This window comes from Pelobates fuscus, chromosome 1, assembly GCF_036172605.1.
Source record: "Pelobates fuscus isolate aPelFus1 chromosome 1, aPelFus1.pri, whole genome shotgun sequence".
Classification (NCBI taxonomy): Eukaryota; Metazoa; Chordata; class Amphibia; order Anura; family Pelobatidae; genus Pelobates; species Pelobates fuscus.
In genome coordinates this window covers 469216568-469230261 of record NC_086317.1, presented here as the reverse complement: position 1 = coordinate 469230261, position 13694 = coordinate 469216568, and the positions used below count along the sequence as shown (strand labels likewise).

General features: G+C 43.8%; 1 protein-coding gene across 1 annotated transcript in view; it reads left to right on the top strand.

The window, feature by feature from the left end:
• CREBZF (CREB/ATF bZIP transcription factor) overlaps window positions 1-11209 on the top strand; it is a 217798-nt gene extending 206589 nt beyond the window's left edge. The window contains exon 2 of the mRNA XM_063431474.1: window positions 10502-11209. Coding sequence (XP_063287544.1) covers window positions 10667-11209 — 543 coding nt within the window. The 5' untranslated portion in view covers window positions 10502-10666. The remainder of the gene's footprint in view (window positions 1-10501) is intronic.
• Window positions 11210-13694: the final 2485 nt, after the last annotated feature.

Genomic DNA, 13694 nt, shown 5'->3' with positions numbered 1-13694 from the left:
TGTTAGGGTTCAAATTAGAGTTAGGATTAGGGACTTGTTCACATTTAGTGATATTTCACAATAGGGGAATATCACTAAATAGGGATTTCTCACACTCTATTTTAACCCTTACCCCAAGGGTTAGGGTAAGAATAGAGAGTGAGAGAGGTTAGAAGCACTTACCTAACCCTAATTTGAACCCTCACTTAACCCTAAATGTCCCGTGTGCCTAAGCTTAGTGAATGCACTAAATATAATGAAAGTGTAACACTATTTTTACTTACCTTCCAGGACCTGGCTGTGGAGGAGTAGCAGGAGTGCTAGCACGCATGTGCAGCACAGGATCCAGCTGCTTCCCCTCCCCGGAAGTGACGAGGGTATAGAAATCTGACGAGGTATAGCAGACTGATAGAACACCGGCACTCCTTGCACCATAACCACTACACAGAGCAGTAGTGGTTATTGTGCATGGATTTTTTCTTTAAATAATCTACAAGTGCCCCTCCCGGGATCAGGCTCTGGATCCTCCACTGGTATATGACATGTATATTAATGTGTGTATTAGATATATATATATATATATATATATATATATATATATATATATATATATATATATATATATATATATATATATATATATATATATATAATTATGTCTATTATATTTACACATATATTAATGTACATTTATATATGCATAATACACAGAGAAATGTCATTAATAAACAAGATAACGTCAATTTTTTACAGTTGTGCCCAACATACATTCACCATTTCAGTCCCATTACCAAGCTTTCCTTAATATGTCATGGTAGTTGGACTGAAACATTGATTACATGCAAAGGCACATCTGCTTAAAATAAATCAGCACTTTTGTTTATTTTGAACCATATGAGTGCTTTTTTTTACGTTGGAGTAATAATTTTTAATTTTAAGTTCTCTTTTCTAACTCTGTATCTGCACACTATGCTGGCGCGACGCATTATGGGGCTGGTAAAACATTTTTTTCCAGGTCTGCTTTTAATGCCCAGTCCGGCCCTGGCCAGAATGCATTGTGGGAAAGTATTGTGGCTGTATGTACTAAAGTGATGCATGTCTGTCTGCTGTTTCAGTCTCCCATTTGGTCCCTTAGGGGAGTGTCCACCAGGTGGGAGACCTGCATAAATACTGGGCAGGTAGCCCTCAGTAAAACAGTTCCTGCTTAACCCTCAAAGCGATGTGTCGTCTCGTTCTTTGGGGGAATTGGATTGTATGCTGACTGCCAGGAGTGTAAGTGGATTGTATGCTTTTCCTGTTCGGCTGATTCCAGGGTTCGTGTGTTTGCAGTTTGGGAGTTGGTGAATTCGTACAGTTTGCAGTTCGGGAGATTGGTGATTGCAGTAGCTGCTGGTCTATGGGAAAGGGGATTATCGCCTAAACGGATTTTAACCCCTTGTCTGCTGAAACGGTCCGTTACAGCAATAAAATACACATTTCTGTTTAACAATGTCTCATGAGTATAACATTACCCCCAATGTACAGGTTTTGGGAAGTTAAAGGGTCAAATAGAGCACTTTTCCCCTTTTCAGTTTTTACACATTGAAATTTGCCAGATTGGTTTGCTGGGCCTATATTGCCTAGGAAATTGTATAGCAGCCCAGGAATGACAATTACATTAAATTCTCTGGACTTTCCGCATAGGTTGTTAGACAGGTCCCTCAATATATAATTAATAAAATAATGTAATTTCCCTCTAAGTGTATTTTGATATTAATATATATATATATATATATATATATATATATATATATATATATATATATATATATATATATATATATATATATATATATATATATATATATATAATTACATTGCACCATTAAAGAACACATTTTGCAGGTTGGTAAAGTACGCCTGTCAACCTTAAAGGGTTAAAGAAATAGGTTTGTTTATTGAGTGAATCATTGTGAGGAAGGATCACACTTCATTTGATACATATTTTGCATTGTTAGACATTATTTGTAACTACTCAGTTAGACATGAGTCTAAAAAGGTGGAGTACATTAAAATACATTAACCAATATTAATAAGATGTGCCCTAAAAACAACCCACTTCCTGTCAGTGTATTTACTTAAAACGTCCTAAAGCTCTGACCTATATCAGGAAACAGGCGTTCAGTTAGCAGGATGGAATGTGAAGTAAGGCGGACATTGTGGTACTGACCATGGTGGACACAAACATCACAGACATAGATAAGAAACACTTGCCGGAGGGTCTTAAAGTGGTAGTGGCCACATTATGACACTGGTTTTTCATTTCTCAATGTTATCATAACTGCTTTTAGATAGGAAGCAACAACTTTCTTAATTGTACTTTTAAATAAGACATTGAATACATTTCTTCTTCAAATAGGATGCACTGGGAGATTACAGTCAGTAACTTGTTTTTCCCTTCGTATAGTGGCAGTACTTACAAGTGGGATGTTCCTTATGGTTCTGGACAAGAAGCTCCCCCTTCTTAGAATTGAATTGCTGTGCTCCGCCTGCTGCCTCCATATAATCTGTAACCCAGAGTCACATACCAGTTCTTCTTGTCCCGGCAACAGGACGGACCGGTTCCCCCACAGTGCAGGTGGAGATTTGGTGCGGTCAGCACAGGTTGCTGACCGGGAGGTGAGTGCCCGATAGCTTCCCTGGCGGGAACTGAGCGGCAATAGTACTTCCGGGTTCGCGTTACGGAACGCGGCCGGGTACTGGCTTTTGTGGCATTTCTGAAAGAGTTCCCGGGCGGTCCTCCATTGCTCGTTACGCATGCGCACAGCGGTGGAACGCACGCCCGGGAGGCGTTGCGTTCCACCGAACACAGAATCGCGCTACTGAGCATGCGCAAAACGGTGTTTGGCCCCAAATTCAACATTTGGACTTATGAAGCTGTGCAGGACCTTCCTGACACCAAGGGTGGGTGTACAGTCCTGGTTCTCCGTGTCACCAGCCCTCCTACATGGATCTCAGGTGATTTGAGGTGAGATTTAACTATTTAAACTCTCCTTTTCAACCTTTCATTATGCATGCTCCTAGAATTATTTTATTTTGGTGTTTTCCCCACAGATATGTCCAGTCCTGTATCTCCAGATAAGACAGATAAAGACAAGATGTCAGCATCTGTTCCGAAAAAAGCCACAAGCAAATCTAAGCACTTATGTTGTCTGGAATGTACGGTACCTCTACCTGACGGATATCGCAAAAAGATTAACCAACCTATTGTCCTGCTGGCTTTTTGTCAATCTCCTACATCGGATCTGGAAAGAAAGTGGCATCTCCTAGATGTTAGAAGATCCCTGAAGATCTATCTTCAGAAGACTCAGGGGTTTAGATCCTCAGATCATCTATTTGTATACTTTCAAGGCACTAACAGGGGTTGTGCTGTCTCAGGACCCTCTTTGGCCAGATGGCTGACAAATACAATCAGGTTGGCTTATCAATCCAAAAGGGATTCCCCTTAGAGGCTCATTCCACTAGGGCTATGGCGACCTCCTGGGCTGAAAAAGCAGCCACCTCACCTGAAGACATCTGCAAAGCTGCTACTTGGTCTTCCTTACATACCTTTATCAAGCATTATAGGCTGGACATATTCTCATCATCTGAAGCTGCTTTTGGGCGAAAGGTGCTACAAGCTGTGGCCTGCTGAGTTCCCACCCTTTGTTTTGTGCAGGGATCTTGCTATATCCCACTTGTAAGTACTGCCACTATACGTAGGGAAAAACAGTAATTTTACTTACCGTAAATTCCTTTTTTCTTAGTATAGTGGCAGTACTGGCTTTCCCTCCTCTTTCATATAGATTAAATTCTTTGCATTATTCACTCTCCGTTTGGTTCTTTTGTATTACTAAGAAAAAAGGAATTTACGGTAAGTAAAATTACTGTTTTTATTACTTTATTTACACCTAGGTGAAGTAGCTGTAAACTTTATTCATGGCGACTGTATTTAAGATGATGGTAACCTTCACAGAAGCAGGTAATTGCCATAATAAAACATTACTTTCTTTAGCATGGAAACTGGCAATTGGTAACATTAATGATGGCCATTTTATTGGTTTTTAAACAATTAAAATAAACATGAAAACAAGCCTTATTTTTAGAGTTGGTGACTACTTGCATCCTCAACACAGACCAAATATTAAAAGCTTGAAGCTTTGAAACGATGAGGCACTCCTTCTAATATCTGACCTCAACCTGCAAATAGTAAAACAAAGATATCAATTTATATATATAGTGACAATCACAACCTAAAATTAATTTTCAGAATATAAAGTGCAAATATCTTGTGAAAATATTCAGTGTAAAGGTAAAGTAGATAAAATAAAACTTCCCTTAGGCAGTAAATCCACCCTGAAGACTTCCTCAAATCTTCATTAATAGGTTCAAAAGTGGTGGTGATTCTGCTCAGGAAATTAAGAGGGGCACAACATAGTGCGTAACTGTGTATGTGTATATTCTTTAATCCCACAAGAGATTAAAGAGAAGAAGGATGGGGACATCCTGGTAATGGTCCCACTGCGCTATACACGCGAGCCACATGACTCTGCTCTTGTGAGTGATATTGTCATGTCCCCCGCCCCGGCGCTCCCCAGACTGACAGTGTTTCTGATGCTGCATGCTCCAAGGCAGTTTCCTCATATAGTCGGTCATGAGATCCGGCACACAGTGATAATCCTCAGAGATAACAACTGAAGAAACGCCTCCCACGTGCTGTGATCAACACTAATTGGAGGTTAGCCAATCAGACACACCCTGTGTGTTTATAAGCTAACCTCCCCCTTGCCTCAGTGCCCTGTTGTGGTCTTTACTTAGCCCAATAGCGCGTTTTACTTTGTCTGGATATTCTGGTTACTGATTTTTGGCTTGTCTTATGTTTACTCTGTCTTCTCTGCTTCCTGACATCGCCTTGTCTCCTCGTATCTTCGTCTCTCTATTTCCCTTTGACCTTGGCTTGTACTTTGACTATCCTTTTGCATATCCTGGACATTCTAAGGACCGGTATTGCAATTCTGTCTATGAGTTAGGGTTCCCTACCAATCGTGACAGATATATATATTACTGCAGAATTTATGTACAGACAATATTGCGCTGTTTGTTTTTTCTGTGTTCTTGTTATAGATGTAAGCATTTATCGATCTCTACAGCTCCACCTTACGTATGTATAATTTATAACCTTTTGGTCATAGTTTTTGGTCATTCCACCCTAGGTGTTTTAGAGCTTTTAGATTGGTTTCACATATCCTGTACTGCGCACTTTATCTACTCTTACTACATAGTTGCTGTGACGAAAGCGCCTTAGTCACTGGGGTTTGGAGAGGCCTGCTTGCCAGCCTCTTGCCCTGTGACTATGGCCCCTGGGATATATTGCCCTTTTAAAAACACTATTTGGGCATATTGGATTTTAAAGGCAGTGTTTCTGCCCCTTGGACTTTTAACTGGAACAGATTCAAACATGTGGCGACAGCCATCCTAAATTGTCCAGCAGTGTTTTGCCGTCGAGTGTATGGAACTGTTTTGGGCATGGGATCATGTGCAGGGTTTGTGTGCTGTATGTGGGAGGGTTAGACATTGTTGTATTGTTCTGATTGGTTTGTGTGCCTGTGTTCCATTAGGCCCAGGGGGTGTGCCTCTGGTCTGAGGAATTGTATAAATTGTGAGTGCTGGCTTGAATTAAACAGACCTGTTCTGCCCTTCATGAAGCCTTGGCTCATGTTTGGGGGATTGGAGAACTACCTACACTCTGGGGTTTGCTATAATCACTATACTCCCCACAGTAAGCTCTTGTAAGAGCTTGTTCCTGTTCCTGCTCTCTGGATTTAGGAGAGATCTGCCTACTAGAAGCTGGTCTCTGACCTTGGGCCCAGAGCAGGAGGAAGATGGCGAGACCCGAACCAAGCTACGGCAGTTCGTGGGGTCTGCGGTGGTTATGTTGTCTAGTGGAGTGCTTGGAGCCCTTGGGAAGCACTATGAGCATCCGTCAATGGAAGGTACCTAGTCGGGGTGCCAGGCAATCCGTTACAGTTGCAAGGTGAGTTTACAATGTAATACGAGTCATGAAAGTTATGTGACAAATTTAGAGAGAAAATAAGTGAAGCAGGTTAGTGACATGTGGGTGGAGGAGAGGGAAGGAAAGTTACTAACTGTTTATGCCTAATTTATATGCCTTTTTGAAGAAGTATAATATATATATCCGGATTGCAGCAGGACTAACAGCTGCCTGATGACGGATATCCAAACCTGGACGTTTAAAATGAGGGTCTGGATTTTAAAAATCTGAATTACTTGCCGCTAGCAAGACTATCAGCCAGCTTGCAAACAGATGAAAAAAATACTCTTGGCAACACAAGAGTTAACCGTGTAGTGCCCCCCCCCCCCCCATCATATGTGAAGTGAAAAGCAAGTGTTACATATCTTTATTACTTCGCTGCCGTCCTGGCTGAGATTATCAAGGTTAATGACTTCCAATTCAATGAGGCTAGAGCATGTGTGTGGAATTGTCACACTGCGCCAATCAAATACTATGAGCAGCAATTTATTAAGAACGGAGTCTGACTCTGTGCTCACTATAGGTGTGTTATCCCTCCAATCATAACAATGCCATATGTACTAAACAGCAATGTTTTTGATTGCAGGGTTAAAACTAAAAGCCCACTGAATTGAGTGATCCTTAAAATATGAGAATTCCAATTCCGGTCAGAATACAGCTATATTTTTCACCAAAACTAGAATGAGGCCAAAGAGCTCTAGGCTCTATAAACCTTGTAATAAAGCACGTTTGTACTTGTTATAATACTGGCAGCGTTTTTCACTAAAAGTGCGAATACAAGATAAATTCGAAATTTAAAGCCAGAATAGCCAAATTAAAATTCACTTAGAATTCTCACTTGAATAACCACGTTAAACCAATCCTTCACGTTTGCTAATTGAATATCAGTTTTCCCCACTGGTATTTCTGTAAAAATATTATTCAATTAACAAAAACCTGCTGATGGACACATTTAAATAGAGAAAATATCCAACTGCGCTATGTATCAAACTGATTTACCAATTCTCTACAATTTCTATAATTTTTATCCATATCCAAAATTATCAGAATTTTTGCCAAAATAACAAAAAAAGGAGTAGAAAAATTTCCAATTCAGTGATTTTGGTATTAAAGGTCTAAATCTGCTCAGTTTGGAGAATAACTCTATATGCGACAGCCAGGACAAGCTGCACCATCAGTCACTGAGGTAAACCCCTCCCCCTGCCACCGCGTGACACCCAGGACAAGCTGCACCCACAGTCACTGAGGTAAACCCCGCCCCCTGCCACCACGTGACACCCAGGACAAGCTGCACCCACAGTCACTGAGGTAAACCCCGCCCCCTGCCACCACGTGACACCCAGGACAATCTGCACCCACAGTCACTGAGGTAAACCCCGCCCCCTGCCACCATGTGACACCCAGGACAAGCTGCACCCACAGTCATTGAGGTAAACCCCACCCCCTGCCACCCGGTGACAACCCGGACAAGCTGCACCCAGTCACTGAGGTAAACCCCACCCCCTGCCACCAGGTGACAACCCGGACAAGCTGCACCCAGTCACTGAGGTAAACCCTGCCCCCTGCCACCTAGTTTTATTATTTATTTATAAAATATTTTACCAGGATGGATACATTGAGATGTTTCTCGTTTTAAAATATGTCCTGGGCCTTTGTCCACAAAACATTGCATTGTTACAAGAGGATACAATATTACAATATACAAACAATATATATATATATACACACACACATACATTTAATACATAACAGGTAATAAATATATTAAACCATGACAGGTGCATTCTGTGCTGAGGTATATTGCTATAGACCTCTTAAAAGATTTTAGATTGAATGAAGATTTGACTGTGTCCCTGAGGTTTTTCCATAATTGCGGTGCTCTGTAGGAAAAGGAGGATTGAGACACTTTATTTTTGAATTGCGGTATGCTAAATATCGTGCTAGTACTGGATCGGAGGTTATAGGAGATGGGAACAGCTGGGGAGAGCATTCTAGTCAGGTAGGGTGGGAGCTTGCCAGAAATGCTCTTATGCTCAAGGCTGGAAAGATGAAGAGTGCGTTGGGATTCCAGTGACAGCCAGTTTAGCTCTTTTAACATGTCACAGTGGTGGGTAAAGTACAAAGCGGCAGAACGAATTATATAACGTTCTAAATTTATTACGGTGGGTTTGCGGTGCAGGTGCACATACTACATCCCCATAATCAATGACCGTTGCACTATCCGTTTCCTTACTGTAGGGCTTAGGCAGGATTTGTTTCTGTACAGGGCACCTAGTTTTGGGTAAAGTTTAAAAGAGATTTTTTCAATGTGATGGCCAAAGGATAGTTTAGCAACATACCTAGATATTGAAAAAAGCAGACTGCTGTCAGTGTGCGATTTGAATTTGTTCCAGGGGCGGATCCAGGTGGGGGGCAACAGGGTAATTGCCTCCTCCCCCCCTTTTGAGAAAACCGAGCAGACCGAGGGTCTCCCTGTCCCCTGCCAGCACATGCAGGCGCCGGCACTGCAATGTGCCTTCATGGACCGGAGGGGAGATCAGAGATGCACTTTGCTGGCAGCCGGCAGGGGAGGGAAGACCCAGGAGCTCAGCCTGCAGCTCCTCCTGGTCCTTCTCTCGTGAGCACGTACCACAGAAACGTTTTGGATCTCACGAGAGTGAACACCATAACCATAAACACTGAGCTGTAGTGATTATTGTGTCTGGATTATTTATTTAAATAATCTACAAGTGCCCCGCCCGAGATCAGGCTCTGGATCCGTCACTGATTTGTTCTGATACACAATTGTTGATTTTGTAGGTACAGTTCCAAAGATCATTGTAACGGTTTTGTCAGTGTTTGTCAGTGTTTAGGAAGAGGTTGTTATCCGCTTTCCACTTTTCTACCTCTGTGAATTGGTTTTGGAGCACAGCCTCAAGCTGTGGTAGCTTGGGTTTACTAGCGTAGATTACTGTGTCGTCTGCGTACATGTGTACAGTTGAGGATTTGCAGACGTTGGGCAGATCATTTATAAATAATGTGAATAGCAGAGGGCCGAGAATGGAGCGTTGGGGAACACCACACGTGACTGAAAAAGGGAGGGAAGCGCTATCAGAAATGGCCACACATTGTAATTGGTCTGAAACATACGATCGAAACCAGGTTAGCGAACGTTCACCAATGCCTGAGTTTTTACGTTTTTGCAATAGAATGCCATGGTCTACTGTGTCAAAGGCCTTGGCAAAATCAAGGAAAATAGCTCCAGTTAGGTCTCCTTGTTCCATGCCAGTTTGGATGTTATTGCAAACTTTTAAGCGAAGTTGAGTGATTTGGACGAAAGCCCGATTGATCAGGGGTCAGATAGTTTGATTGTTGGTAATAGTCACATAGTTGCGTATGGACACATTTTTCTAAGATTTTTGACAATACATGGAGCAATGATATCGGGCGATAGTTAGAAACCAAAGTATTGTCACCACTTTTATGGATGGGTACAACTCTCACAGTCTCCCATAGTTTGTATCCAGACACCAGGGATTCATTGATTAGGGTAGTGACAGGATTAGCAATGGCTGGCGCACTGAGCTTCACCCAGGACAAGCTGCTCACAGTCACTGAGGTAAACCCGCCCCCTGACACATGTTAATGAGCAGGTCATAATCCCGCCCACTGGTAACACCCAGTCATTGAGGCAAACCCCACCCCCTGTCACCACGTGACAGCCAGGACAAGCTGCACCCAGTCACTGAGGTAAACCCGCCCCCTGCCACATGTTAATGAGCAGGTCATAACCCCGCCCCCTGGCAACACCCAGTCAGAGGTAAACCCCGCCCCTGCCACCACGTGACAGCCAGGACAAGCTGCTGTCACTAAGGTAAACCCCGCCCCTGCCACCACGTGACAGCCAGGACAAGCTGCACCATCATACACCCCGCCCCCTGGTAACACGTGAACGGACAGCAACTTCCGGTACATAACTTCCGGTGCTGGCAGTCGGACGCCATTAGTACGTTACTGCTGTCAATTCTGACGTACACGCATCACCTCACGGGGCCCGGCCACACGGACATACCGGCTCTATACACCGAGGGGCCCGGCCACACGGACATACCGGCTCTATACACCGAGGGGCCCGGTCACACGGACATACCGGCTCTATACACCGAGGGGCCCGGCCACACGGACATACCGGCTCTATACACCGAGGGGCCCGGCCACACGGACATACCGGCTCTATACACCGAGGGGCCCCCTATAAGGCTGACATACTCTGCCCCTCCCGCCCGCGCTATGAGGTTCCTGAGCCGCTGATTCCCGATGAGAGACCGGCGGCTGAGAGCTCGCTCCGCCATGGCCCCCAGCACGGCCTCACGGCGCCGCTCCGCCCGCAGGCCGCACAGGAAGGCTCCCGGTCCCGCCCAGCGATCTGACAGGACTCCGGTGCCCGCCGCGAGGAGCAGCCCGGACTGTGAGGGGGAGCTCTCCCCGGCCGCGGAGCTGGATGAGTTACTGGGCGGATCCTGTCACTGGTGGGAAGAGGCCGGGCCGGAGGGCGCCCCGCTGGCCGATCTCCTGCAGCAAATCGTGGGGTTTGTGGACGGACCGCACGGACTACAGGCCGAGACGGACTACGGCAACATGGTGGCTGACTGCTCCGCCAGCGTGGACTCCGACAAAATGGCGCCCACCGCAACCCCAACCTTCCCGCGGAATCGCAGCCGTTGTCAGGGCAACAAGAACGCGCTGGCCGCGCGCCTCAACCGCCTGCGCAAGAAGGAGTACGTCAGCGGCCTGGAGAGCTCGGTCGCGCGCCTGACCGGCGAGAATCAACAGCTGCAGAGGGAGCGCCAGGCCCTGGGCGCGCGGGTGCGCGAGCTGGAGCAGGAGGCGCGCTACCTGCGGGCGGTGCTGGCCAATGACAGCTCGCTCTCCCAGTTGCTGGGCAGACTGACGGGGCTGGGCGGGGTCAGGCTCTCTACGTCACTCTTCCTCGACCCCGCCACGTCAGGAGGCGACCATGACTACGCTCTGCCAGGCTTCCGCCAGGACTTAGATCAAGCCAGGGAAGCAGGAGAAGGAGCCCACCCCTGCGGAGTGTGTCTGCATGTGGACAGGGAGAAGGTGTCCGTGGAGTTCTGCGCCTCGTGTGCCAGGAAGGCCGTGTCTGCCACCAAAATGTAGGACTACAGCAGCTCAGCCAGAGGACAGATTGTTACTATAGACACTGTGTCCATGATGGCACTCCTAGTGCTCTAACTGCAGCCATTCCCATAATGCCAGCACTTATGGAGGGCTATGCTTCCCAGGAGGCCTGTCTAACTGGATGACTACTGAGCCCCATGGGAAATGTAGGCCAATCCTTGCTGAGCATCATGGGGAATATCTACACAGGCTGTGGGAGGTCTTACTGGGTTCCTGTTCACCCACTTAGTGGTTTATACTTTTTGTAATGAGAAGAAAACTTTATTGTAGCTGAATGCTGGACCACTTGGAATTGGCGAATAGTTATTGGTATCTTCTACACAGCTAGACCATAATTTACTGCTTAAGGGTTAACTGAGTGATAAGATTTGTATTTTTATTAAGTGGGACATGGTTATGAGTGGTGATAAAATGCTCAAATGTGCCTGCAATAACAGTTTAATCCTTTTTTTTTTTTTTTTATGGTGCAACTGCATGAAGATTGTCTGCATCCATTATACAATGCTAGTAAACCTCTCTGACAGTTTCTTTTTTAGGTGATTTCTCGCCTTGCTCAGTTGTAGGAGTTAAAGAGCAGTCGATTCCGCATCGCAACCTGGTAAGGATCCCTATAAATAATTACAAATCTGTGCTTTTATGTAAGCAATTGTGTCCATGTGAAAATACAAACTTACTTTGTATTTTGCAAACTTAAGTCTTTGGACACTGCATGTTGCAGAGTTGTAAACAGTTTAAAATCACCTATTGATATGTTCTTGTGCAAACAGTACACTCAAATGGCTGCATCTACAACATTTAACCTAGCAAAAATACAGACCTGATACTGACCCTCATTTTAAGGTTTTTTTTTTCACTAGTATTTTGCAGAGCTTAACTGCATTCCATTATGCTTATTCATTTTGTTCAAGGGGCACACGATGCAAAGTTTGTATAAACTGTGGCTGGTGAAGCATTGGCAGTCTTTATTCTGTCCATTGCAGCCATTAGCTTTCTGTATTCTCAAGAGAGCCTCCTTAAATAGTTTTAATGCCTTTATGGTAGCATGGATTATCTGAATATTTACTGAACACATTTGCCCATAAAGCTCATGTAGGGGACTAAGCATCACTGGTAAATGTTTTGACAGCTGCAGTGCCAAATGTAGCCATTATGGTTTTAGGTTTATCAAACTATGAAGTTCAAAGGGCATCAGTAGCAAAGGCTAGTTAACTCATTAAAGATAGCAAAATCTATGGCAAATTTCTGTCCGTTACAGAGAAGCACATCTCGCATGTACATTTTGTAGCAATAGATAACAAATGTCCAGCTTTCCGTTAACTTTTTGGCTATGTGATATCTGTTCACTCCATGGAGCTGTCAATCTAACTTGGTGTTGGAGAGGTCAAAAAGTACGCATGGGTTATTGTGCCCAGTAAGATGTTTAGCGAATATCCCTTCCTTCATCACAGCTTGTCGGCATCCATAAAAAAATGCAGTACTTTCACAAGCCCAGAAAGCTGAATATTTTTATACATTGCACACAATGTTTATATTTTGTGTAATTGTTAAATCTTTGCACTGTATTTGTAAAGTGAGATTTCACAAAGAATTCAAAGTGTGTTGTTGCGGCAGTATTCACTATTCTCCATTAGAAACCTGTTTACGTAATTTCTTTTGGCAATTACAACTGGTTTTATTTTGACTGTTTAAATGAACATATATTGCCATGCAGGGTGTAGTCATGAGAGATTTATTTTAAATGCTTTTACTAACTTGCAACATAACTAACAGTGTTATGCATATTTGGCATTGAGCAGTGTTTTCTTAACCTCAGCATAGAAACATAGACTGTGACGGCAGATAAGAACCATTTGGCCCATCTAGTCTGCACAATTTTCATTAGTCCCTGGCCTTATCTTATAGTTAGGATAGCCTTATGCCTATCCCACGCATGCTTAAACTCCTTTACTGTGTTAACCTCTACCACTTCAGCTGGAAGGCTATTCCATGCATCCACTACCCTCTCAGTAAAGTAATACTTCCTGATATTATTTTTAAACCTTTGTCCCTCTAATTTAAGCCACTGCAGAGGTTTGAGGGTTAATTTCTATGATGCTGAACAGTCTATCGCTGTAGAATCAAGACTGGTCCCCAGTGGAGTAGCAATCTGTATCAATATTTCCTAAAGCTATACAGTGTACCAGAGACCACAAACTGAGTTATTTTCATCTGCCATTGTTCCACAACACACTCCATTATTCTTTTTGAAATCTCATTTATTTTCATTGAATATGTGTATTTAGCATCCTTATTTTCTTTTATGCTAAAGTGGATTCAGCTGTATGGGGAGGAAGATCCGGGACCAGCTGCTGATCACATGTCGTGCTTTGTTTTAAAAGGTAGTATGGTACATGAGGAAACCGAGGTAATATCAGGAATTCTTATATTTCTTCTTGATGTTTGAATGCAAGTATTGGAATTCATG